This window comes from Miniopterus schreibersii (genome assembly GCF_964146895.1).
Source record: "Miniopterus schreibersii genome assembly, chromosome: 2".
Lineage (NCBI taxonomy): Eukaryota > Metazoa > Chordata > Mammalia > Chiroptera > Miniopteridae > Miniopterus > Miniopterus schreibersii.
In genome coordinates, this window is record NC_138102.1 from 2,888,065 (window position 1) to 2,913,457 (window position 25,393).

Below are 25,393 nucleotides of genomic sequence, written 5' to 3' on the forward strand. Positions count from 1 at the left end.
CGACGGATTACAATCCTACCACATCCACAAGTGACACACTCAAGGGGTGCACTTGGTGAACCAAAGCTCCACTGAAGTAAATCCTGCTCCACAGGGGTGTCTCCAGCACAGCAGCCCTTTGGCTGTAGCTGCAGCTGGTCCTCACAGCTGACTGGCCTGGGGCTCAGTTCCTCCCAGTGATGCCAACAGCCACCAAGGCTCAACTACAACAGGACAGTGCACACAGCCCACACAGGGGAGCACCTAGAAGGCCCAGCTCAGGTGACTGGGGAGGCTGAGCCACTGGACCCTACAGGACACCTACTACACAAAGCCACTCTACAAATTCCAGGAGACACAGCAGCTCTACCTAATACATAGAAACAAACACCAGGAAGCAGCCAAAATGCGGAGGCAAAGAAACATGTCACAAAGGGAAGAACAGAAGAAATCTCTAGAAGAGGAACTAAATGAAATAGATCCAAGCGAGCTAACAGATAGAGAGTTCAGAATTTTGTTTATAAGGATGTTTAAGCAAACTATTAGGGAAATAACTGAGAAAATCGATAACATAATAAAGCACCAATTTGAAATGAAGGCTACATGAACTGAAATGAAGAATAATTTACAGGGGATCAACAGTAGAGTAGGGGACGTTGAGAATTAAATCAGCAATTTGGAACATTAGGAAACAAAAAACACCCAACCAGAAGAGCAAAAAGAAAAAAGAATCCAGAAATATGAAGACAGCATAAGGAGCCTCTGGGAAAACTTAAAGAGGCCCAACATTCATTATTATTGGGATGCCAGAAGGGGAAGAAAGAGAGCAAGAAATTGAAAACCTATCTGAAAAAATAAGTACAGAAAACTTCCCCTACCTGGGGAAAGAAATAGACTTATGAGTCCAGGAAGCACAGAGGGTCCCAAACAAGAGGAACCCAATGAGGCCCACACCAAAACACATCATAATTAAAATGCCAAAGGTTAAAGACAAAGAGAGAATCTTAAAAGCAGCAAGAGAAAAGCAATTAGTTACCTACAAGGGAGCCCCCATACGACTGTCAGCTGATTTCTCAACAGAAACTTTGCAGGCCAGAAGCGAGTGGCAAGAAATATTCAAAGTGATGAAAAACATGGAACTACAACCAAGATTGCTCTACCCAGCAAAGCTATCATTTAGAATTGAAGGTCAGATAAAGAGCTTCCCAGATAAGAAAAAGCTAAAGGAGTTCATCACCACCAGCACTACAGGAAAAGTTGAAGGGTCTTCTTTAAGAAGAAGCTAATGAACAAAAGAATCTGACGAACTAAATAGATCCAGAGACATTGATGCATGCAGTGGACGATCATATTTCAGAGGGAAGAGGGAACAGGGGTGAAGGGTGGGAAGAGATTAACCAAAGAAGTTATATGCAATATATGCATAACCCATGGACACAGACAATAACAGGGTGCACGCCTGGTGAGGGGGTGGGAGCAAGGTAGAGGGGGTCAATTGGGGGGGGAATGGGACACCTGTAATACTTTCAACAATAAAGATAAATTAAAAAAAAAAAAAAAAGTTCTTCCTGGTTGTTGTTTTTTTCCATTTAGAATATCCACTGAAAAGGAACTCACCACATTAATAGCATTGAACGCCTTTTCAAAGCCACCACTCCCAAAGAACACGTCCAGCCTTGAAGATGAATTAACCAGAGTCATTTCATTTGCTAATCACTCGGCTTTTCAATTTAATCATGAAGAACTCCATGTACTCTGTGTTAAGAACTAATGATTGCCCTGCAAGTCTTAGCCTGAGGGACTGACATTTTTTTTCATTGTAAGATGAGATTATCACATTAAATGCTCGTTGAATAAAAGAATGGAAATTAGAGTAATGGAAGATCTCCTGAGACATGAGGTCTTACTGTTTTCTGGGTTCTAAATCTAACTATATCTGTGATTGTTTCAGTCTCCCTTTCAAAACGAATGATCCCGAACTTAGTAAAGGGAAAAGGGCACTGAATTGGGAGTCGGGTCAGGATATCAATTCTGCTACTAATATAACTCCATGACTTGACAAATGTGTAACTCCCCAGGCCTCGATACCTTCATCTTTAAATTGGGAATGCACAAACAGGTCATTTCTAATGGTTCATTTGGTTTATGATTCTTCACTGGAGAGTTGGAGCAATTATGAACCAATTAGACATAAAAGACTTTTCTACCCAACTGATGGACCAAGCTAGACATTCTGTCTTTGACCACTTTTTCTTTTCATGTATATAGGGTGTCCCAAAAACCTATACACACTTTGAATAATTATTAATTCCAATGGGTTAAATCTGACAAGAAAGAAACATCAATTGAGCTATCAGCTGTTATGTGTGTATACATTTTGGAGGGGCACCCTGTATTACGAACTATTTAGCACTGAACCTAACAAATATCAGTCCTAAAAGGAAAGGATAGTCTGTTTTCCCAGAAAAGCTTCTTGGGATCTAAGCTCTTAAGTCATTCTTATTTTCATTGTCTGAGTTTCAGGCCATCAGCCTCTTTTCCATAAACTGCTGCATTTTTCTCCTAATCAGTCATGCTTTTTACTTCTTTTCGGCCTTATGTACCTGACATTTCCAAGGTATCTTTCCTCCAGAAGAAGTCCTGGGTTTAGAGGTCAGAGTGTAACCTAAGTAGGGAGTCCAACGTCCACCTCAGTCTGGTTTTCCCATTTGACCATTTCACTCTCTGCCAACGTCTGTCTCCTTTATGCCTTGGGGTACCCATCCTCATCTCCTCCCGAGAGAGCAAACGAGTCAGAATGAGTCAGAGCAGCCATGCATGTTCCCCATTTTGCGCTTTTGGCCGCGCTGTTCCCGCTGCACAGTATGACCGGCTCCCTTTTCCATCAGGTGAAATCTACGAATCTCGTAAGTTCCTGCTCAAACGCCACTCACTGGAAGTTTCTCTGAGAACGCTGGAGGAAAACCTGCTCCCCCTTGATGAGAAGTCACCTCGCAGAGCCGCTGTTTAACCCCGTGCAAAGTGAACACTCTGGATTCCGTTCCGCTGCGGCCTCTAGACGGTCACGGGCGGGTGTCCTGTGACCCCTCCGTCCAGCTTTCGCCGCAGGCGTCTGCTCATGCGCACTTCCTTCCACGTGGGGAACAGCCGCAGGAGCCGACAAGAGCTGTTGTCAAGTTCATGGCGTATGTGCCAAGGCAACTTCCAAGTAAATTTTAATTTGCAAAATAAGCGCCATGTGGGAAACAGTCTGCAGGGAATATTGAGGAAACTCTACGGCCAGGAGGGCGGGAGTCACGTCCAGGGCTCCCCCGGTCGGGGCGGACCCCTCCTTTACTGTCCAGAGCCTGATAAGTCAAGAAAGCGGAATAAATGAGGCTGAAGGTACTTGGCCCAGCTCTGAAGGCTCATCGTCTCCCGCGTGGGGCAAAGGCCGCAGGTAACGACCGTATTTCAAAGACACGAGGCGGGGAGCGCAGGGGGCGGTGCCGAGCCGTCCATCCAACCAGCTGCCGCGGGAGTCGCCAGTGCCGCGCCCTGCAGGCCGGGCGGTGAGGACACTGGGCCCCACTAAGGGACACAGCCGCACCCCAGGGAGCCCCGAGCTGGAGGCCGAGCAGCCCCCGTGGACGCGCAGGCGACGGTCCCAGGGGGGCGGAGGGGCCGCGACCGCTCCTGCCCCAGCCCCGCTCTTTCCCCTAGACGGTCCGACGCGCACCTGGCGCCGCCTGGCGGCCGATCCCTGCCCGCCAGCCCCGCGCCCGGCGCAGCCGCCTGCCGCCCGAACCGAGTCTGCCCCGCGGGCGGCCCGTTGCCAGGTGACCGCCTCTCGCGGGCTCCGGACCCAACCGTTCCCGCCGCGCCCGCCTCGCCACTGACTGCTCCAATCAGCGGCCCGGACGGCGGTCACGTGGGCTGGGGGCGGGGCCAGGAGCGGCGGGTACCGCGGTTGGCTGGTGGAGCCCGCCCCCCGCCCCGGAACCCGCGGCCCCGCTACTCCTCCCGGGGCGCCCGCGGGGGCAGGAGGGGGGCGGGGCGGGGGCAGGAGAAGGGGCGGGGCTGGGGCAGGAGTAGGGGAGGGTCTGGGGCGGGGAGAGGGCTGGCCTGGAGGGCGGGGCGGGGCCAGGAGGCGAGGGCGGGGCGGGGCCGGGGCAGGAAGAGGGGCGGGGAGGGGGCAGGAAAAGGGGCGGGTCTGGGGCCCGGGGGCGGGGCGGGGCCCGGGGGCGGGGCGGGGCCCGGGGGGCGGGGCGGGGCCCGGGGGCGGGGCGGGGCCCGGGGCGGGGCGGGGCCCGGGGCGGGGCGGGGCCCGGGGGCGGGGCGGGGCCCGGGGGCGGGGCGGGGCCCGGGGGCGGGGCGGGGCGTGTCCGCGGAGCTCCCCGCCGAGCCCCCTCCAGCCGGCTGCAGGGCTGCGGCGCATCCTCCCGCAGGTAAGGAGCCGGGGGCGCGGGCGCGGGGACCCCGTCCCTGGGCCGCGCGGCGCCGAGTGAGCGACGGGCCCGGACCTCCCCCGGAGCGCAGACCCGGGCCCCGCGCGCCCCCGGGCGCTGCCCAGGGCGCTGCCCCGCGGGGTCGGTCCGCGCCCCTGGCCGTGTCCCCGCCGCCCCGCCGCATTCACGGGCGCAGCGCCCTGGAGACGGTGTTTGTTCTGCGCTCTAAGGCCCCCGAGCGCGCGCGTCCGAGCCCCCGAGCCCGAGGCGGCCTTCCTCCCCGCCCCTTGGGGGGCCCCGAGCTCGGGGGGTGCAGAAGCCGTCGGGGGAAAGGAGACGTTAGGGGCGGGGGTGTTTAATGTGAGGGGCGTCGTGTGCGCTGAGCATCGTGGAAATACAGTCTTCCATGCGCGACCCCCAAAAAACCACCCAGACTTTTTGCATGCAAATATTAAAAGGAGCAAAAATTTAAGCTGACTTTTTTTTTTTTTTACTATATTCATTAAAAACAATTGATTGGAATGAAATTTAGTGATTCTTTTGATCATGTATCAAAAATAAGTCGCGTTTGGTTTTGTAACCTCCATATATATTTATTTAGGGGAGTCTTTAAGGGTTTGAAGAGAAATACTGCATTTCTGAGAAATACTACATTTCTTTTCGTCATTTGAGAATTTCAGAAATACTGTTCACAGAAACTCATTTCTCTGTCAACTTATATAACCAAAGTTACAGGTCCTTGTTGAACATTTTAAGTAACCTCCAGTAGAAAAAAGGTTTCCTTTAGGTTTTGTTTCTTTACAGAGTATATTCTTTGGGGAGTTTCTACAGCTCTCCGCAGGCATCCCTGTCTAATTTCTTGCTCACAGATCTCCAAGGAAGAGTCTGGCCAACAGGGAGAGAATAGTGCCCCTGCGATTGCCCCAGACCACACCTGGCCTCAGAGGTGGGCTCCAGGGGCACTGATGCTGGGTGCTGGGTGCTCACAGCCCCCATGGGAAAAGCTCCCACCTCCTGTGGAGATTTTGCCTCTTGGCCCAAGTGCAAGAAAGGGTCATGGTTTCATCTTACCTGTATGAGTCCAGTGGTCTGACCATCTTTCCTGTTCTGTGACCTAAAATTAAATACAGTCATTAGGTGACTGAATTCAACAGAATTTGGGGAAACATGCCTTCGTGGGTTGCTTGGAGGTTGATGCTACAATGCCACTTCTAGACCGCTGCATTGAGAGTTCCTGGGGCGTTTTCTAAATTGGAATAAACCATTGCCTATTTCAAAGGGCACTCACGGAAGGAAAATCACATATTTCTTAAGTGTGCTCCACAGACTTACTCTTTATAAAACAAGTAGTTGAATTTTATTATTTATTTAGATCTCATTTTCTTCTGTGTTGATATCAATGGAAATACTTACAGAACTGTGGGTATCTCTGAAATGAATATATTTATGTAAAGGTTTTAAATTCTTCATTCTTTCTGTTTTTAGTAATTAAGTACTGGCATACTAAAAATTTTTGTGACCTGTCACATAATAACCCCATATATTAGAAAGCCACAAACTAATTTAGCTTAGAAAAAAGTGTTTTTGAGTTCCTCTACTCCCAGTAGAGGGGCTACTATGGGTACAGTGTTTTTATTGTTGTTTGTTTGCCATAGACTCTATCTTGTAGCCCTTGGCCTGGGCATAGATGAGCCGGGGGCGGTTCTTAAATTACTTAGAGACGAGCAGGAATAGTTTTATTGTTGTTTGTTTTGCGTTGATAGATACCAGAAGTCCAGCATGAGTGATTAGGTTGTCACTATCAATAAAGTACATACAGATTCTTCATGGTACCTGATTTTATTTGCTTAAACTCTGTGATGAAGACTAAAATGAAATTCAAACAATTTTGAAGGATTCATATTTTCTTCCTATATTCCAGTATTTATTTGAAATCTGATATATGCAAGGAAGATGTTTATCAGATTACTGAATGACTAGTTGACCCTGCCATTCATGATAACGATGTATATACAAGCAGCACTACTACGTTCTGCAATTGCATAGCTCTCTCGTTTTACGTTTTGTATGTCTATGGCATTTAGCAGACTGAAATATTAAAGCGGAGTCACGCAGCTTCCGGTGTGTCTTCGGGACAGAGATTTGAGAGTATTTTAATCCACAGGCATCCTATTAGGAGATTGGGAAGGGTTTCTTATTTACCCCGACTCCTTTTCTTCTGTATCAGAAACATATACTGTCCCATGAGTTGGTTGGCTCTTTTCAACAGCATCCCTGGCCAGGCTGTGGCCTGCGACAACCACATGGATGGTATTATCTCCCTGTTGATGAGACTCTTCCTTGGAGATCTGTGAGCAACAAATTAGACAGGGATGCCTGGGGAGAACTGTAGAAATTCCCCAAAGAATTGCTCTGTAGAGGAACAAATCCTGAAGGAAAACCTTTCTCTTACCTGAAGTTACTTAAAGTGTCCAAGAAGGACCTGTAACTTCGGTTTTAAAACTTGGTAGGGAAATACTATAAACTGACCAGCTTTGACCTGTACCTTTCTCTGTTGAAGGGAAAAATCCCATCATGATTGACTGGAAGGATTTCAGCGGTTTTTCATGGTGAAACACGGGCTGCCACATTAGGGGAGTGTTCGAGCTGTTGTCCCTGATTCCAATGACTAGACAAATATAACTGGAAAGAAACTGTAACATTTGGGATAGGCTAGACTCGCTAAAAACGACAACCTAAAATCGGAGGCACAGGCCCACTTGTCATGCAGATATCACATTTTCAGCCACTTGAGTGAGGCTTTTTTAAAATATAGGGATAAAAGTCTTAACTTTTTATTACTTTACATGTACTTACAAAATATAATTTAGTAGCCTAATTATCTCCTAAAACTCTGGAATTCTAATTTAAGAATATATATATATATATAATAGGAACAGATAGTAATGTAAATCTAATACAGTAAAATCATATAAGAGGTAATTTATCAGTGTTACTTGCTATTGGGATAATTGATAATTGTCATGTTTAAGAAAATTATCAAAAGATATAAGAAATAATTTTCCATGCTTCAAGGATGTTGCAACATTTGAGTGCTCAGTTGTGGAGAACTCACCATAGAGGTCATTAAATACCTTTTTTATGCTTAGGTTTGTTGTTTTCTTCCAGATTGTCAGTGCTTTAAGTTGTGAGCATGTACCAGCATCCATGTAGGCTCACTTGCAGTTATGTATAATAAATTCAATTTTCTATTAAACGCACAAAAACCTTTCTTTCAAATTGGAAAGTAGAAAATAGGTCTCATTACACGGAGCTCTCATGTTTGAGATGCTGTAGGAAAACCTCCGTTTTCCACTATAGAACAGCTCCATGTGGAGTGTTGGAAACTGAAGAGTTGGTTAATAAGAAATAAGTAGTCTTTAATTAATTTGGACCTTCAAGATAAAACATTATGAATGAGTCGTAATGAAAAGAGTTATGCCACATTTTATTTTTAAGGTAAACACGGAAAAGGTTTGAAAGGAGTCGCTTCAGAATTTAAGCTGGAAGGATCCTTGGAGAGAACATAATCTAACACCATTATTGTGTAGATGAGGTCACTGAACACGCAAAGATTATGTTGCTAAACATTCGTCAGTGTGAAAGCTGGTCTAGACCTTCAGCCTTTGACATCTCCCTAAAGAGGTCATAACGTATCACCAACATCATTTTCTCTTTCACTGTGTTTCTCCAGGTGACTAATTCAGAAGTTGGAGTTGTTAAGGTTTAGATCACTTTTGTCACGTTAAAGTGATTGTGGTGCATAATGTACAGTGTGCGTGTGTTGGGTTTTATTACACAGAGAGTTTACTTATAACAGTAGTTGAAAAAGTGTTCCCCTACAAGTTGTGCGATTTGTTGATTTGCTCTTTAATACAATTTAAATTTTGCTGCAAAGTTTGTGACTTTTTGGGGGATCTGTTTACCTTAGAAATTTTTATCCTAGTGCACCCCAGTGAGTACATGAGTACAGACAGCTATCACATCTACAATCGACTGTTAATACAAGAAATCAGAAGCTTTGGGAAGTTTCATCTGAAGCCTAAGTCCTGGTTACCATTAGGTGACATTTTGATGTTGGATGCGTTTCTTTTCTGGACTTCCTGCCGCTTTGGTGCCAGATGCCATCTCGAGCAGCATTACTCGAAGTGCACCCTTCAGCAGCAGCAGCATCTCCCGGAGCTGTTAGAAATGCGCATTTTCAGGCCACCCTCCTACCAATGGGAATCTCTGGGGGAGGGCCTGAATCTGTTTTACTGTGCCCCGGTGATTATTCTGAAGGCAGGTGTGAGGGGTACTGAACAAGCTTCATTATGCCATTGGACCTGACCTGCTCTCGAGCTGGGGATGCCCATGTCCAATGCCACTTTCCAAACTTTACTCGGGAGTGCCAGGAACTACTACATAAATGGATTCACCTCTGGAAATATAGTAGTAGGTCCATTTCTATATTTCATTAGTAGCTTTCATTATTACTTATATCAGTTCATCTTTAGGGGAACTTTTATGTTGGCTGAGGACATACTTTTTGACAGATGGGCTCTCAGAGCAGCAACTGATGTGGCCGTGCATTGGCCCTGCCTTAAGCTGGTGCAGCCTTTTACTCACCAAGCTTAAGGACTCATTTCAGAGCACCCCTCAGTGTATGGATGCACATATGAAAGACATTTTTGGATATAGTGACTTTATGGAGGCTCTTTTCATTTTTAAGGCTTTCAAGATTTATATTCCTTTGATTTCCTTTGCTGGTTTTTCTCAACTGACTTGCCATCGTCATTTTTAACACCCTTTGATAGACCATGAAAATGCCAGTCTCAGTGACTGCCAAGTGGACATCTGGATTTTCACAGACAGATAAGCATAAAGGCCCAGCCTACTTAAAAATCTCATATATAAAATCCAGCTTACAAAGCAGATTACTTCAAAGGGGGTGGGGATACTCAGCTTCACGGTCACGGCATGGCTTCCCAAGTCTTCCTTCATAAGGAACGACCCTATTTATGAAGATAAAGCTACACATTTTGGCCATGCTCTATTACATAAATAATCCTGTACCTTTTCATGACAAGTATTTACATATTTACATCATAATGTCTCTCATAATGGAATAGCTACTTCTAACTTCTTAGTTTATGAGCGAACATAGGTGATTTTACCCCTCTATTTTTTTTGGCTGACTTTCAGAATGTTCATACTTGAAGGTATATGAGTGACCCTGTTCAAGAAAAGTAGATTAGTTCTTCTATCAAATTAAAAATCATTTCCACATTACAACTCAAGAGATTCTGTAATCGGAGCCCCTAGAGAAATCTAATTCCCTAATCCACTTACATTCTGGTGGTTAAGATGCAGGGAGGTCTAAAAGTAAATGAGTGGATGAATGTGGAATGCATTGGCTTTGCCGCATCTTGAAAGCGGTGTCTTGGTCCTACTTGGGATGCCTGCGATTTGCTGATCAAATTGGAATTCATACTGGTGTAAGTGGTTGTTTTGTGAGTCCAAACTCCAACTACTGTAATGACCTCCCTCTTTTCTTATTGCTCCCTAATCCAGGATTTTCACTTAGCTTAATACTGTGCTTGTTTTGACCTATTTTATAACCTAAGCTCTAAGAACACTGTGACTTGACATATGTTGGGATTGCTTGGATAAAATGCCCTGCCATGCAAGAGAGGTATGCTTAAGAACGAGAGAAATTGAAGACATTAATTTCGGTCAGTAGAAGATACCAGAGGCAGCTTTTCTGCTAATTTATCTTTCCTGTTGTTGGATGAAGTAAGTAGTTCTCAGCTTTTCTATGCATATTAATCACCAGGGAATTATGTTGGAAGCAGGTTAACAGATCCTGAGACTCTGACCCACTCACTGGCTTTGGGGTATGATCCCGGAATCTGCATTTTAGCAGTTTCTTCGTAAATTCTGATGCAAGAGACCCAAGAGCCCTACTTCACAATGCACTGATGTAAAATTTCAGGCATCCTTGATAAGTATGGTTCTACATACCCCAGTGAGAATAGTGGTCCTTGAGAATCCTGGACACCAGACAGGAAGTAGGCCTGAAGTTAGTGGACTAATGACTAATTTAAAAAATCCTTCCAGTTTTTTGCACTTTCCAAAGTTTTCTAATAAGCACGTATTGATTATATAATTATAATTTGTTTTTGCATAGCTCTGAGCTATTCAAATTTTAAATATTGATTTTCAACCAGATGTTTTTAGGGTTTTGTTTTTTGTTGTTAATTAATACAGGTGGTAGGTTTCTATTATGAAAATTTACAGTATTCTGAAGAATACAGAGGTAAAACAGAACTACCTCGAACGCCTGTATTGTGTTGCCTCTGACTTCGAGTACACATTTTAGATACTTTCGCTGATTTTTCTTACTGCTTCTCAGACCTGCCAGGGGGCTTCAGTCTAGGTCTTTGCTTTTGCTGCTCCCTCTGCTTAGCACGTTTTCTGCCCAGATATCTTTATATTTTATATTCTCACCTTCAAATCTCTGCTTAGAATCAACTTAATGAGGCCTCCCCATATTTATTTTCTTTTAAAAAGTTGCAACGTCAGTTCTATCTCCAGCATCCCCGTCCTCTTTCCCCGGGGCACTTTTCCCCGACCACACATTTCTGCTACTCCACACCCATCGTGGGCTCGTCCGTCTTGCTCGTTTTGTGAGTCCTCCCCACAAGGGTGAAAACTGGCAGGGCAGAGTTTTATCTGTTTGCACAGCGCTTCATCGGTAGGCCCTGACTGGCACGTAGTTGGTGCTCAGTAGGTACTTGTTGAATGAATGGAGAAGTGATTATTAAAATTATAGAAAATATAAATAAATTGAATGAATAGTAAATTTCCAACTCTTAGCCAACTGTTTACCTTGTGGTGTATATTCTTTTAGTTTTTAATGTTTATGTATGTGTCTGTGTGTGTGTATATATACATATACACATTTTAAAATACAGGAACGTAACTGTTAATATGCCTTTTAGTGTAACCACAGACACTTTCAAATCGTTGATTTATAATCACTCTATATGTTAAGTAAGATGTTTTATGTATATGTTTATATATCTCTATCTAGTTTTTAAAATTTCAACCTTGTTTATGGTATATTTTAACTTAAAGGTAATTTTTAAATTTTATGATTATTTTTAAATTATAAAAATACTTTGAGTCAACTTCTCCCCAGATATCAAGAAACAAATTGTGTCAGTTGATTACCTTTGTAAAATGAGAAATTTAGCATACCTTTATTTCTTCTTTTTGTAAATCTCAGTACTTAGGAAATAATCTGAGAATTTTAGATTTTATGAATAACTTATAATTTTGGCCTTCTATTTTAATAATTGCTCTTGACATTTGCATTTTTATAAACATATAATTTAGATATTCAGGTTTCTTTGCTTAATAGGTTTTTTAAGTTACATGAACTTTTATATTAAAGTTGTTTGTTTTGATGAACTTTTCAAAAGCCTGTAATTTTTTATTCCAGTAATTTTTAAGGAAGATAGCTCGGGTGAATTGCCTTTTAAATCCTGCATTTCTGACAGTGTCTTTCTCTTTGTTTTTCCTGCACATGTGAATGATAACTTGGCTGCGAGGTCACAATAGTTCAGTTTAACATAGTTACTGTAAAACTGAGTTCTGGAATTTAGTGCAGCGGGGAGATGAGATGCAACCTGAATTGTTCCCGTTTGTACATGACATTTAAAAAATTCCATTTAGATGCTCTAGGGTTGTAAAAAATTAATTAACTCCTGAATTTGCCTCACTATATCTAGTATAGATCTTATTTATTTATTTATTTTAGATGTGTGTGGTGTTTCAGGGTCTTAATCGTGGTCTGCCCAATCCTGTGTATTGTAAATATCTTTCCCCACTCTCTGCTTGCTTTTCACTCTTTCAGTGATGTCTTAATGAACATAAATTTGTTATAGTCTAATATGGTTGGCAACTTTTTGTGTCCTGTTGAATAAATCTTTTCCTACTCCCAAAACAAGATATTCTCCTTGGTTTCCTTTGAAAGCTTTGCTATTTTACCTCACATATTTAGGTTTCCAGCCTCTCTGGTACTGGTGCCTTTTTGTGTTATGTAAGATCGGGATTGACATATTTACATAGTTTTCCGTGAGGGTGTTCAGTTAACTGACGAGCAATTATTGCAGGGTCTCTTCTCCCCCAATTACCGCATTATGGACGTCGTAAGTCAGTGAACAGCATGCGCAGGGCCTCCACTAGGCCTCATCCTGTACCACGGTCAGTTTCTGTACCTTTGCATCCCCACCACAGTCGGAGTTATCATAGCTCTGTAGTCAGTGTGGTCAGCTAGTATATGAGCCTTCGGCGTGGTCAGCTAGTATATAAATAAGCCTTCAGCGTGGTCAGTTTGTATATGAACCTTCGGTGTGCTCAGCTCATATGTAAACCTTCAGCTTGTTCCCCTTCTTCAACTGCTTTGACCACTCCTGGCCATGTACATCTCCCTGTGAATTTTAGAGTTAGCCCGTGAGTTTGCACACACCACACTGAACATGCTGGGAATTTGAGTGTAACCGCATTTGCTCTGTGGGCGAGGACTCAGGCTCTGTTAGGGATGTGGCGTTAACAGGCATCCCTGTGGGCGATGGATCGGGGCGGTCATTTGGTCTCACGTTGGTGTACTTTGGACCCCCAAGTGCAGATCCTAAGTCTAGCCCATCTCAGCCCTCAGCTTGTTCTGGTAGCTTTCAGGTCTTGCTCTTTTCCTGGCATGAGATTATTTATTCTTTGAGTCCGTCTCCCTCATCTGCTTGTCCCTGACATTGTTTCTAAAAACACTTGTGGATTAGAATAAGTATCAGTGCTATAGCTCAAAGAAAGACTTACGTTAATGTGTTCCGAAATATGGTGGCTGGGGCAGGAAACTCTAAGGGGACAATAGAAAGATAAATGCAAGTGTTCAAGTGAAGTTAGAGAATATAATCCAATTATATAAAATCTACATGTGGACACATTTATTTGGGGTTTATCACCTCTAATTTTGTTAGTATTAGAAAGCACTACTGTGGATTCTAAGTGTATAATCTCTTTTTATTTAGATTCTATGACAGCAGAAATGTGCAATTTAATTTTTTGTAGCAGCAAAATTTGCTCATTCACATAATTAGCATAAAGGAAACATTGTAAGCCTCCTAGAAATCCCCTTATGGCTCCTTCCTGTGACTGCTTCCTTCTCTGCAAAGAAAACTCTCATAGCTTCTATTTGCAAAGATTAATTTTACTTGTTTTTAGACTCCTCTAAATGGAATTGTGATATTATCGTTTTATGTTTGACTTTCAATCATCATTATATTATAGCCTTCATCCATTTTGTGTGTATAGCTCACTTTAATTAGTGCATAGTGCCCCAAATGTATGATTATACTACGGTTTTTACCTCCCAGATCTGGGGAATCGATCCTTGGGGGCCATTGGTGTGTCTCCCCCTCTCCACCACCCTGTGGCAGCCACGCTCCGCTGCGGATCTGTGGCGGTGTTGAGTAGGAGAGGATCTGCACCTCCTCGCTCCGGGGCAGATCTGTGCTGTGTTTTGGTGCAGGATGGGAGCCCCAGGTGTCCTCCTCCCCCCACCCCCCGCCCTCACCCACCCCCCGGCCCATCAGCTTTGGCTTCTTCCCTTCTGCCCCAGGTAGAGGATCCTTGCCCAGGCCCTGGGGTCAGGAAGGAGAGTGTTCTGTCCCTCCCTGGAGGCAGATGAAGGTCCCTTTCACTCTTCCCATCCTCCCGGGGCGTGTGCTGGCTGCTTCCTCTCCCTAGGAGGGATATTACGTGGTGCCAGGGAGGGTCCCAGGCAGTCCAGTGTTTCACACCTGTCAACCCTCTGAGCCAGTCGCCTCCTACCCGTCTGAGCCGCTAGGGCGACTGACGGCCTCTGATACCTGAGCGCCCAGCTGAGCCCGTGGAGAAGATCTTAGAGGTGAGTGAAGCTCACCGTGCTCTGGGCCCCCGGCTGTTCTAACCTGCTGCTCCAGCTCACATTGGCATTTAGGAGCTACGGCAATTTTGTCTGTTTTTTTCTTACCCTCTTTTATGGCAGTCCCCGCTCTCTCCATGCCCTGTCGACGGTGAAACCATTAGTACGTCCTGTCTCTTCATGGAGGGGCTCTTTGCTCTTTGGAGTTCCCTTGATTGCTTTACAACCTGACAATTTAATGTTATGTTCCTCCAGGGAGAATTTCCTTTTGCTTTTGAAAGGTATTAGTGTAGGGAAGGTCACCCGAATCCAGCACGGAGTGGATTTGTTTGAAGCTCACCCTCGGTCTTTGTAAGGGATGGGCCGCTCCTAGGTCATCCTTAGTCTAAAGGGTAGGCCCAGGTGGTTCTTGCTGAGCCGACACCATCATTAGATCATTTAGCCAACACCATCATTAGATCATTTCCCCCTTGGCAGCCTCTGAACTCCACTTTCCCCCTCCAGCCCTGTAAGTACCAAAAGCTCTCCATAGCCTCTCAGTATTTCAGCCACTAGTTTATTTAGACAAATCCTGTTGGGGAAAATACAACAATTCCCCCTCACCACTAACCCCAGCCACCGTCATCAAAAACAGTGCTCAGCTAGACCCTTTGGGCTTTTCTTGAGACTCCCCGTCTTTGAGGTGCTGCATGTTTTCCCCACCTTTTCCTATTGCCCCTGGTGGGACAACTAGAATATATATACTTGTCTGCAGTTGCTGGGGGCCAGGGTCTTATAAATAACAGTCTTTAAGAATAAAGAATCCTTCTGACTGTTTGAAGCACACTTCTTAAGCTGTATCCTGCTCTCCAACTTGGACTTCCTTCCGACTTTGTTATGCAGGGTTTTAGTCTCAGGGGTGGATGAGTCCCCCAAGCGGTGGTGATAGAATGCCTTTGACAGCTGCCTCCCGCTAATCTTGATCCTTCTGAGGGGGATCTATTCATAGCAAGAGTAGGCAGACAGGTGATCCCAGGTCGGATCCACCTGAGCAGCGCCTTCAGCGGGAGGAGCGTTTACACTCCTGAGCCCCGTCCTCTCTGCCAGCCTGTCCCACAGGGTCCTGGACAGGTCAGGTGCAGGTATAGGGAAGAGAGGGATTTTGAGCAGAGCCGCCTGTTTTACGCTTCATTCTCCCTGTTGGATTGAACACGCAATGGCCTGCGCTTGTTTTTCGTGTTTATTCTAGTTGGTTGGGAAGTTCCCGTAAGTATTCTTGCTGTGTCACACTACAACGGAGACAGCGCTGAGGGTCGCTGCAGATAGTTCCGCAGGTAAGAAGACATACCTGGGGGGGACGAACTTAGTAGAAGGAAGGGTAGGCTGCAGATGCCAGGATTTCAGAGGATTAAGCCAGTGTCTTGGTCTGAGATAGCAGGTAAGACTGGATGGAAAAATCTAAATGTAGAATCAGAGCAGACACGGCAGAGACCAAGATGTAGGTAATGGGCCAGACACGTCCTTTCACTGTGTTGGGGATTTTACACAGTAAACAGAAGCATTACCGACTTGAGGCAGAAGAGCGCAGAAATGAACATTTTGGGATCTGGTACAAACAGCTCCACATAAAATTGCAACCAGAAAGCTTTCAGCACTTGCAGTTCCAGGCCAGGGACCGCCCGCCTGTGTTTTGGTTTTAATTCTTGTAATTATGTTACGATGGGATGACTGGCAGCAACTACCAGCTTCTCAGAATGAGAGCAGGGTTCTACTTTATTTTCTTAAAATTGGTTTATCCCTAGGTAGCCCTAACCATCCTAACAAAGAATTAGAAAGCATTCGTGAGAAGGCTGAGGGGCAACAAAAGGGAAACATTGGACTCGTGGGAAGGGTCACATGAGATGCGCCCATACATCGTCCCGGTGTGAAAAGACTCATCTTAAATATTTCTCAATGATTAATTGTTAGAGACCGAAAGAAAAACAAGAGATAACTCAGATTCTTTAGCTAATTTTTAAAATGCCCCTTCTTCTGTGACTCCTCTGCTGCAGGACGTAGATTGCCGTAACACTATAAACCTTATCAATCCTGCGTGACTCCTGGCCACTGGCCCCCTTCCCCCGTGTAGGTGCCGTGAGATCGCTGAGTGGGTCCGCTCCTCCCCACGGAGCGTGGGTGCCTCCTGACGCGGCCGGTGCTCAGTATTACTAGGGGCAAGGTATCGGTCGCGGTGGTCAGGAAAACACTGTGTCACGGACCCTCCGGAGCCCAGCAGAATGTAACAGCCGGCATTTGTTATGCTCACGGTGTAACCCCAGGGCTTGCTTAGCCGAGTGGCCCCGCTTCCCCCTGGAGGTCCGTGATTGGCCTGTGGCAGCTCTGCCCCTTGTGTCTCATCCTTGGACCAGCGAGGTAGCCGTGGAACGTTCTTCTCATGCCCGTGGCAGGGGCACGAGGGTGGGAGTGGACCCAGGCCGCATAGCCAGGGCTTGGGCCTGGAGCACTCCGACCTCTGCCCGCATGTCACCAGGCAAAACAAGTCCAAAGGCAACAAGCAGGGACAGTCGGCCCCGATGCGGCCATGACAAACAGAGATGCAGGCGTGTGAATGCGAAGGTCAGGGCCAGCAGCCTCAGATTGAACTTTTGCAAGAAACGGGCACAAGGCCAATCTAAGCTGTTTCTTAGAATGAAGACTGAACAAACCGTTGGATGGAGCATCCTCAGGTGCTGTGCAGGAGCAGTCATTGTTTTATTTACTTTTTCTTAGTTAAATACATACAAGCTTCCACTTGCCGGTTTAGCATTGTTTTTAGACACCGCTATCCGTGGTTATTAAAACTGATCCGGCTGCCCTCCTCCCTGGCCGCCTTCCTCAGGCAGCGTTGCCGACGCTGCTTGGTTGAATCAATTGTTGTCACTTCAGGTGCTGTCTCGGATGCCGGGTTCCCACTTGCCTTGATTAAAGTAGAAACAGCCCATGGCTTGGATGGCTTACATTTCAAATTGGTTTGAGCAAGATGATTGGTATGAAGGACTGCAAAGAGTAAGCTACATTTATGTTGAACTTAAAATTCTCTGTATTTTTTCTTTACTTCTCCTGCAGCTGTGTTACAGTGTCATTTATGTTGTACACATTTTTGCATTGTGAAATTCTGAGTGTAAATGAGATGCTTATTTGATATTTAAAAGCAGAAGTAAGAAGATACTATACACAGATAGTCATAATTATACATTGAAGAAAAGGAATTTTTTCTGTCCTGGTTTTAGATGAATTCATAGTGTTTTCAGATTGTCCTTAGGCTTTTAATGCAAAGTGGGACAAAAGTAGGTTTACAGGTGTGAGTACATGAAACACAGAGTATATGCTTGTATTATTATTTATTTATTGTATTATTTTTCATACAAACAACTGTAAACCTACTTTGCCCCACACTGTATAAACTAGAATTCTTTCTAATGAGATTAATGTATAAAAATAGCAATAATTTCAACAGTCATTTTACATAAAGAAAAACATTTAATGAAATAGATGTGAATAATAATACTATGTATCATAAGAATATTATGATACAAGGAAATGCAAACATTTTTGGAAGAAGAGGGCTGTGTTCCATTTGATAAATTTTCAGGCAATTAATTACATTTCAAAAGGATTTGCATTGTTACTATGGCAACTTCTGCATAGTATTTTGAAAGTAGCTATTCTGAACCTATTACTGTAATGGTACAAACCTGCTGTTTGAAAATGCACCTTATCGAAATGGATGTAGTTTAGAATAATATGTGATTTCTGTTTGGCATTTTTTACCTTTTTAATGGATGAACTCTAAATTATTTAAATGAAGGCAATCTGTGGATTTTTTTCATTAATGAGTGGGACAAAAGACTCAGAACATCTTCCCTCGTCTCCCGTTGCTGTTGGAGGGCGTGGGCTACGGAGACGCCCAGCCTGGCCACTCCTGCGCCTCAGCCCTTCAGCTTCCATTCGCATCTCACTCGTAGACATAATCCCTCAGTATTTTAGTTCTTGTTGACTATCTCTTTCATTGTGAATCCTCAGCAGTTTAAAGCCTCTTGCCTCTTTTTGAGATTTTTTTTCTTCTTCAGCTGTGAATCAAGCTGGTAAACAGCTCTGGAGCCAGTTAATACCTGACCCTGGAGAAAAGCCCTCCCATTGTGAATCCTTAGCATTCTGCAGGAAAGAGCTGGAGAGATCCTGGGTAGCTTTCCATCTGAATTCCAGCCCTACCCATAACTGATGAAATGCTCCAGCTCACGGGTTTCAGATGGCACTCCCGCCCCCCGGACACACACACTGCAGTGCCAGCATCCTTGTACTGTGTGTGTGCATTTTAAATGTATTAAGTGTGTTTCTGATGTTGGAGCAGGAGGCTTTGTTTCAGTGCAACCCATGTATTTCTCAATTGGAGGGGGTAGGGACAATGGTCTAATTTGGGGGGAAATGGGTGACTGATTCTAAGAAAAAATGCTTTTTTACTAAAATTGTGTGTTCCTTTATAGTGACTCTGGGGCAGCTCGTGGAGACTATGAGGATTCAAAGTCCTTCCATCCAGCCTCACTCCAGTCTGCCCTTTGTGAATACCATGGGCCTTTATAGGTGAATTGCTGCTTCTGAGCCGTTTCAGAATAGCAGCTGTTCCAGGCATAGTGTGACCCTCAGAGTACTGTACTGTCTGCATGAGCTTGAGCTTCTTCTGGCTCAAGGTTTGGTCAGTTCTTATACAGGCTTAGATGAGAAGGAAAGATTCTACTCCAAATAGTGAAATTGGCACATGAATTTCTCTAAAACTCCAGCTTACTGTTTTTAGGTGATGTGTATGTGCATAAAAACACTATATAATCAGCATTCAGCATAGCAAACTTGTCAGTAGTTTATGTTTTAATTGTTCACAGAAAGAGATAAGATGGATTTTTGAGTTAAAAATTGTAATGTAGACATGTGGTGTTTGAAAATCACATACAGGTTTGATCTTTTGAGCATGAAATTGGCCCTTGTACATTGATATAATTCATATTTATGGCATATGCACCTATTTCTACAGACATAGACACATATGTGAACTTGATTTGAACAGTTTTAATAGTTTTATTTTTGGCAGAGTTGTAACTATATAGCTATATTTCAAATTATGTTATGATTTCATAACACAATCTCTCATTTTCAAAAGTAAGCTCTCTCATAGTAAATAAATTTAATGAAAATATACTCATCACTTTTTTTACATTTCATACACTTGCTATGCAAAGCATCTTCACCACAATTATAATGTGCGTGTGTGCGCATGTGAATAAATGTGTATATGTCTGAGTGTATGGGTGTGTGTGTGTGTGAGTGAATGTGTGAGTGTGTGAGTATATGTGTGTGTGTGTATGAGTATGTGTGTGAGTGAATGTGTGTGTGTGTGAGTGTGAGTGAATGTGTGAGTGTGTGTGTATATGAGCATGTGTGTGAGTGAATGTGTGTGTGAGTATATGTGCGTGTGTGTATGTGTGAGTGTACGTGTGAGTGTGTATGACGTGGGTGAATGTGTGAGAGAGTGTGAGTGTGTGTATGTGTGAAACTAAACATTGTATTCAGGCTAGAAAAATAAGAACCATAGCTCTTCAGGGTGCAGTTGCCAGGCTACTGACTCTGTCGGCTGCATGTGGCTGACAGAATGCTCTGGCTTTCTTCCCGAATCCTCCACATCTTCATTACTCAGTGAACTACAGGACCTGGTATTTCATCTTTAATGTGTATGTGTTGTTTCTGGGCCAAAAAGATAATATATTCTGAAGCAACAAATCTTTAGAATGGACATGGAATTTCTTAAGTTGTTCTCATAAAAAATGAAACATATTATAGAGATAAAAAAGGACATATAATATTTATCTAAAACACATAATTACCCGTCACCTAATTTAAAATTGATTTACTTAGCTATATATGTGACATTTTGTAGGATTAATATTTAAAATACAAATGTATATTTTGGAATCTACCTCAGCCGAACATTGTCTCCTTTCAGTGATGCAGACTGGTTTGTGTGTAACAATTCATGCTGATACAGAGGCAACAAAAGCCCCTGGACGCTTCTCTTCACCTCCTCAGTACTCTACCTGTCACTTAATAAAGGCTCCATAGTACCATGGACATGCATGTATCTTATAATGCTTTTGAAAAATAATCTAGAGGTTTCTAATGCCACCAGATTAAATACATAATTCAGATTTATAAATGTAATAGTATTCATATTTAATAATACATGATTTTTAAATATTTCATTCCAAATGTTAGATTTTGAAATAAAATGCCATTTTGTTTTGTCCTATTTATTGTTTTAATGGCTAGTTTGGACAAGTTTTCAACTCTGAATTTAAAAGGACTTAAGTTGTTGGACTGTAAGATTAAAGGGCATACAAATTATGGGATAAAATTGAAATGTTTCTATTATCTAAATATGAAAAATAAAAAGTAGTAAATCAAGGTACACTGATAGTTAAAGTAAAATGTATTGGCATGGATTTCAAAGTCATTTATTTGTTTTTAATACATAAAACATTAGCCGAGGGACTTCTAGTTTCCAGTCTGATGTGCAAGGAGCTTAGAAGTCTCCACTTGGGCCTAAAACAATAAAAAGATGGAAAACTGGAAAGTCAACAACTCTTCTCATATCCGCAAGAGAAGTGAGGTCACAGGACAAACTGCTGCCGCAAAACTGGAGCAAAAGACAAGCCGATGCAGAGAATCACATCTCACTGGGGCAGACACCTCTGTGGGGACCAGAGCAGAGTGTAGTGAGTCTAAATTCAGAACTGCAGGGTGGCCCCTGCTTCTGTGAATTTCACCTCCAGGGCCTCTGCCAGGTCCTCACAGGGACTATCATAAAAGCCCTCCATGCTTCTGGCAGGCGGAGAGGAGAAGGAACCACTGAAATACACCAGAGCATTCTCTTCTCCTTAACCAGGCTGCCCTCAGGAGAAGCTTTTCTGCCAGAGCCTAACCTGGTGGGATTGTATCAGAACCTCACTCACCTGGGGGAAGGGATGTACCCTCTAGCCATCCTGTCTCACCTTAGGGGGGAACCTCCAGAATCATTGGTGAGGTTCACGTTCCACAGGCACCAACGCACCAGAAGACAGAGACCTGACCATCAGACTAAGAACACTTCCTCTCCTCCTGCACCTCACCAGCATGTGCTGAAGGCTGTTTGCCCAGTACATGCTCCCCTTTAAATGAAAAGTTACAAGGCACACTAAAAGGCACAGAACAGCTCAAAGAGGTTAAACAAGCCTCAGAACCAGAGTCAGATATGACAGAGATGTTGGAATTATCCAACCAAGATTTTTAGAAGCTATGATTAATAGACAGAAGATTGATTGCAAGAACAGATGGATAATTTAGGTGGAGAGATGGAAATTCTGAGAAAGAATAAAAATGAAATGCTAAAGACCAGAAACACTGTAACAGAAATGAAGAGTGCTTGTGGTGAGTTCATTAGTAGACTGGACACGGCTGAGGAGAGAATCTCTGAGCTTGAGAATATGACAACAGAAACTTGCAAATTAAAAGCAAAGAAAAAAAAAGAATGAAAAAAATAAATTATCCAAAAGCAGTGGTATGTCTACAAAAGGTGTAGTATACACATAATAGAAATACCAGAAGAAGAAGAAAGGAAAGAACAGAAGCAAGAATTGAAGCAAAAATAATTAGAATTTTCCCAAATTAATATCAGGCATCAAACTGCAGACCCAGGAAGCTTAGAAAACACCAAGCACAGTCAATGCCAAAGAAAACCCATCTAGGCAAATCATATTTAAACTGGAGAAAATCAAACACAAGGAGAAAATCTTGAAAGAACCTGAAGGAAATAAACACCCTATATATAGAGGGGGAAGGATAAGAATTATATCTGACTTCCCAGAAACCATGCAAACAAGAAGAGAGTGGAGTGAAATATTTGAAATGTTGAGAAAAATACAACACTAACCTAGGAGTATTTATACCCTGCAAAATTATCCTTAGAAAGTGAAGGAGAAATACAGCCTTTCTCAGACCAACAGAAAGTTGGCAGTTTGTTGCCAGTGTACCCGCCTGGCAGGAAACATTGTAAGGTCTCCAGAGAGAAGGAGAATGACACATGCAGGTCAGAGCGCAGACCTGCGTGAACGAGGGGAGAGTCAGAGAATGGTAAGTGATGGCAAAATAAAAACTTCTATTCTTACTCTTAATTGATCTAACAAATAACAGGTTTTTCAAAATGAAAGTAGCAGTGCATTGATTATGTATGCTCATGCGCATGGACACACGTGCACGCTGTGTGCTCATGTTCTTACACGTGAGCTGCGTGACCGCAGTGATGCCGTGGATGGGAGGGAGGCGTAGGGACACTTTACTACAAGGTCCTGCCTCCGCTCCGGAAGTGGGACAGTGTTATTTGGAAGTAGACTGGGATTAGTTGTAAATGTTCAAAGCAAAGTCCGGGACAGCGACTTAATTTTTTTTTAAATGGGATATAATTGATATGCTAAGAGAGAAAAAATGAATCGTATAAAGTGCTGCCTTGAAACCACAAAAGGAAGAAAAAGTGGGGAAGACAAAACAGGAACCAGGAACAGGGGCAGGGCAGCAAAGAAACTGAAAACGTGGGCGATGTTAGCCCAACTGCAGCAGCGACTTGAATGCGCCCCTGAAAGACGGATCGTCAGAGTGGATCAAATGCAGGACTAACACTCACTGTATAAAGACCCTCACAGGGTGAGAGTGGAGGGATCGAAGCCGCGCCACGCTGGCACTGATCACGCGGGCGTGCCTCCGGGGCAAGGCGGCTGTCAGAGTAAACCGGAGCCCTGCGGCTGTGCCCACCAGCCTGCTCGCTGCTGCCACGTGAGCAGCTCGTAGTCACGAGTCCCAGCTTCCTCCTGCCCCCTTCACGGTGAACAATACTGATAACGCAGCTTGTGTGTCTCTCTCTTGTTAACGCAAGGTTTTCTGTGAGAACACAGAACTGTGTGAAAACGAGGTTCTATAAACGTCACATTCCTCCCAAGGTTGGCACGTTGTTTTACATTTGAATTTGCTGCTGTGAACAAATTGGCAGTATTTAAAAATTGATAAATTTTATATTAGAATGTATTTTTATTTTACATAAAAACCTGAATATTTGTTTCAGAAGTCCCATGCATCTGGCCACACGGCGCGGCCTCCTCCAGTGGGGTCGAGCCTGCGGACAGGACATGCACGTCCTTTCACTCCAGTCCCCACCACTCCTATATGCTTCCCGTCTGTTGGCCAAGTGTCAGCTGTCACTTACCATTTTACAGTCTCTTGCTTCCCTCATTTAAATTGCCTGCCTTGATGTCCATAGACATTTGCAGATTTAAACTCCTGTCCTCTGAAAGTATAAATGGAGATTAATGGTAATAAAAATTTTTTTCCGGGCATAAAGATAAAGATTGAGGAAGATAGATATAAAACAATGAAGAGGAAGTTTATTTAGTAATGAAAATAACTGATATTCCTCCCAATTTGTTTTTCAAGGCAAACATGTCCCGGGTGAGGCAAGTGGGGCTGCTGGCCGCCGGATGTCAGCCGTGGAACAAGGACATGTGTGCTGCCAGCGGGGACAGGTTTGCCTATTGTGCCACGCTGGCCATCTACATTTACCAGGTAAATAATCCCAATTCCTCCTGACTTTTCATTTTATCGGGTGCAATGAATACTTAACTAATAATTATTTTTAAATCCCTGTCACATGAAAAGCTTAACACTGTCATCTTATTGGTATATATTTTATATTTTGTTGCTACCTATATATTAGTTTTCCAAGTCAAACTTTTAGAAAATACTTACATCATAATATGAAATTATTAGCAAAATCTAAAGGAAGCACTGAGATGTTCTATTTATGTATTTCTCGTAGTTGGATCGCCGCTATAATGAATTTAAGCTCCACGCAATCATGTCTGAACACAAAAGGACAATCACAGCTATCTCTTGGTGTCCACATAACCCCGACCTGTTTGCCAGCGGCAGTGCCGATAACTTGGTGATCGTTTGGAACGTCGCAGAGCAAAAAGTCATTGCTAAGCTCAACAACACAAAAGGTATATTCATAACCGGGGTTTATTTTATTGAATGGACCATTTTTATTTCAATAAACAGAATATTTTATTTCAAGTAGCTCAGGTTTTGAAGTAGTCCAGCTTTCTAAGGGTCACCTGTGTGGAAATGCAGCTCACATCCTGACTCGTGTGTGTGCATGTGTGTGAAACAAAGCTTCATGAAAAATTACACTCAGTACACTGATCAATGAAAACATAGTAAATACAAAGCTTCATGAAAAATTATACTCAGTACACCGATCAATGAAAACATAGTAAATACCTAATAATTTTGTTGGTATTTAATATAATGCAAAATTTTTCAAAATAGTAAATAAGAAAATAATAGGTAAGATTTTCTTGAGACAATTTGCCTTTCTTGAAATACTCATTCAGAGAGCCAGCATTCTAATGGCTTCTTCAAGTGCACTCTGGTGGTTTGGTCCCCATAGTAGCTAATCCCTTGTTGGGGAAATTCTATTCTGTTAATGTATCCTAAAATCACATCGGTGCTTTTACTGACCTTATTTATATATTCATTTATTGACTAAAACTGTGGAGTTCCCGTTATATGTCAGGCCCTGAACTAGGCATTAGGTTTCTAGTCTCTGCCTCTTGGGCAGTGTAGACACAAGTTGATTTTGCTGTCAGTAAACAACTTTCGACTCTGTGTCTTTGTTTACAGCATTTTCTCTTCCTGGGGAATAGTGCTCATCTCATAGATTTAAACTCTGCTGCTCCTTCAAGGTCTAATTCAAATCCCACTGCCTTTCCAGCACAGTAGCCCAGTGGTTCAGAAACCCTCCTGTACGTCAGATCACTTGGGGAACCTTGTTAGCTAAGGGTCCTGGGCCCTGATTCCACGTGGTCTGATGTGTGTCTTCAGTGTGGAGGTTCTGGGGCAACTGAGTGTGTCT

At 43.6% G+C, this 25,393-nt stretch overlaps 1 protein-coding gene across 1 annotated transcript in view; it reads left to right on the forward strand.

The window, feature by feature from the left end:
• The first annotated feature begins 4,329 nt into the window (after window positions 1–4,329).
• WDR17 (WD repeat domain 17) overlaps window positions 4,330–25,393 on the forward strand; it is a 69,201-nt gene continuing 48,137 nt past the window's right edge. The window contains exons 1-3 of the mRNA XM_081125033.1: window positions 4,330–4,406; window positions 23,914–24,042; window positions 24,296–24,479. Coding sequence (XP_080981159.1) covers window positions 23,920–24,042; window positions 24,296–24,479 — 307 coding nt within the window. The 5' untranslated portion in view covers window positions 4,330–4,406; window positions 23,914–23,919. The remainder of the gene's footprint in view (window positions 4,407–23,913; window positions 24,043–24,295; window positions 24,480–25,393) is intronic.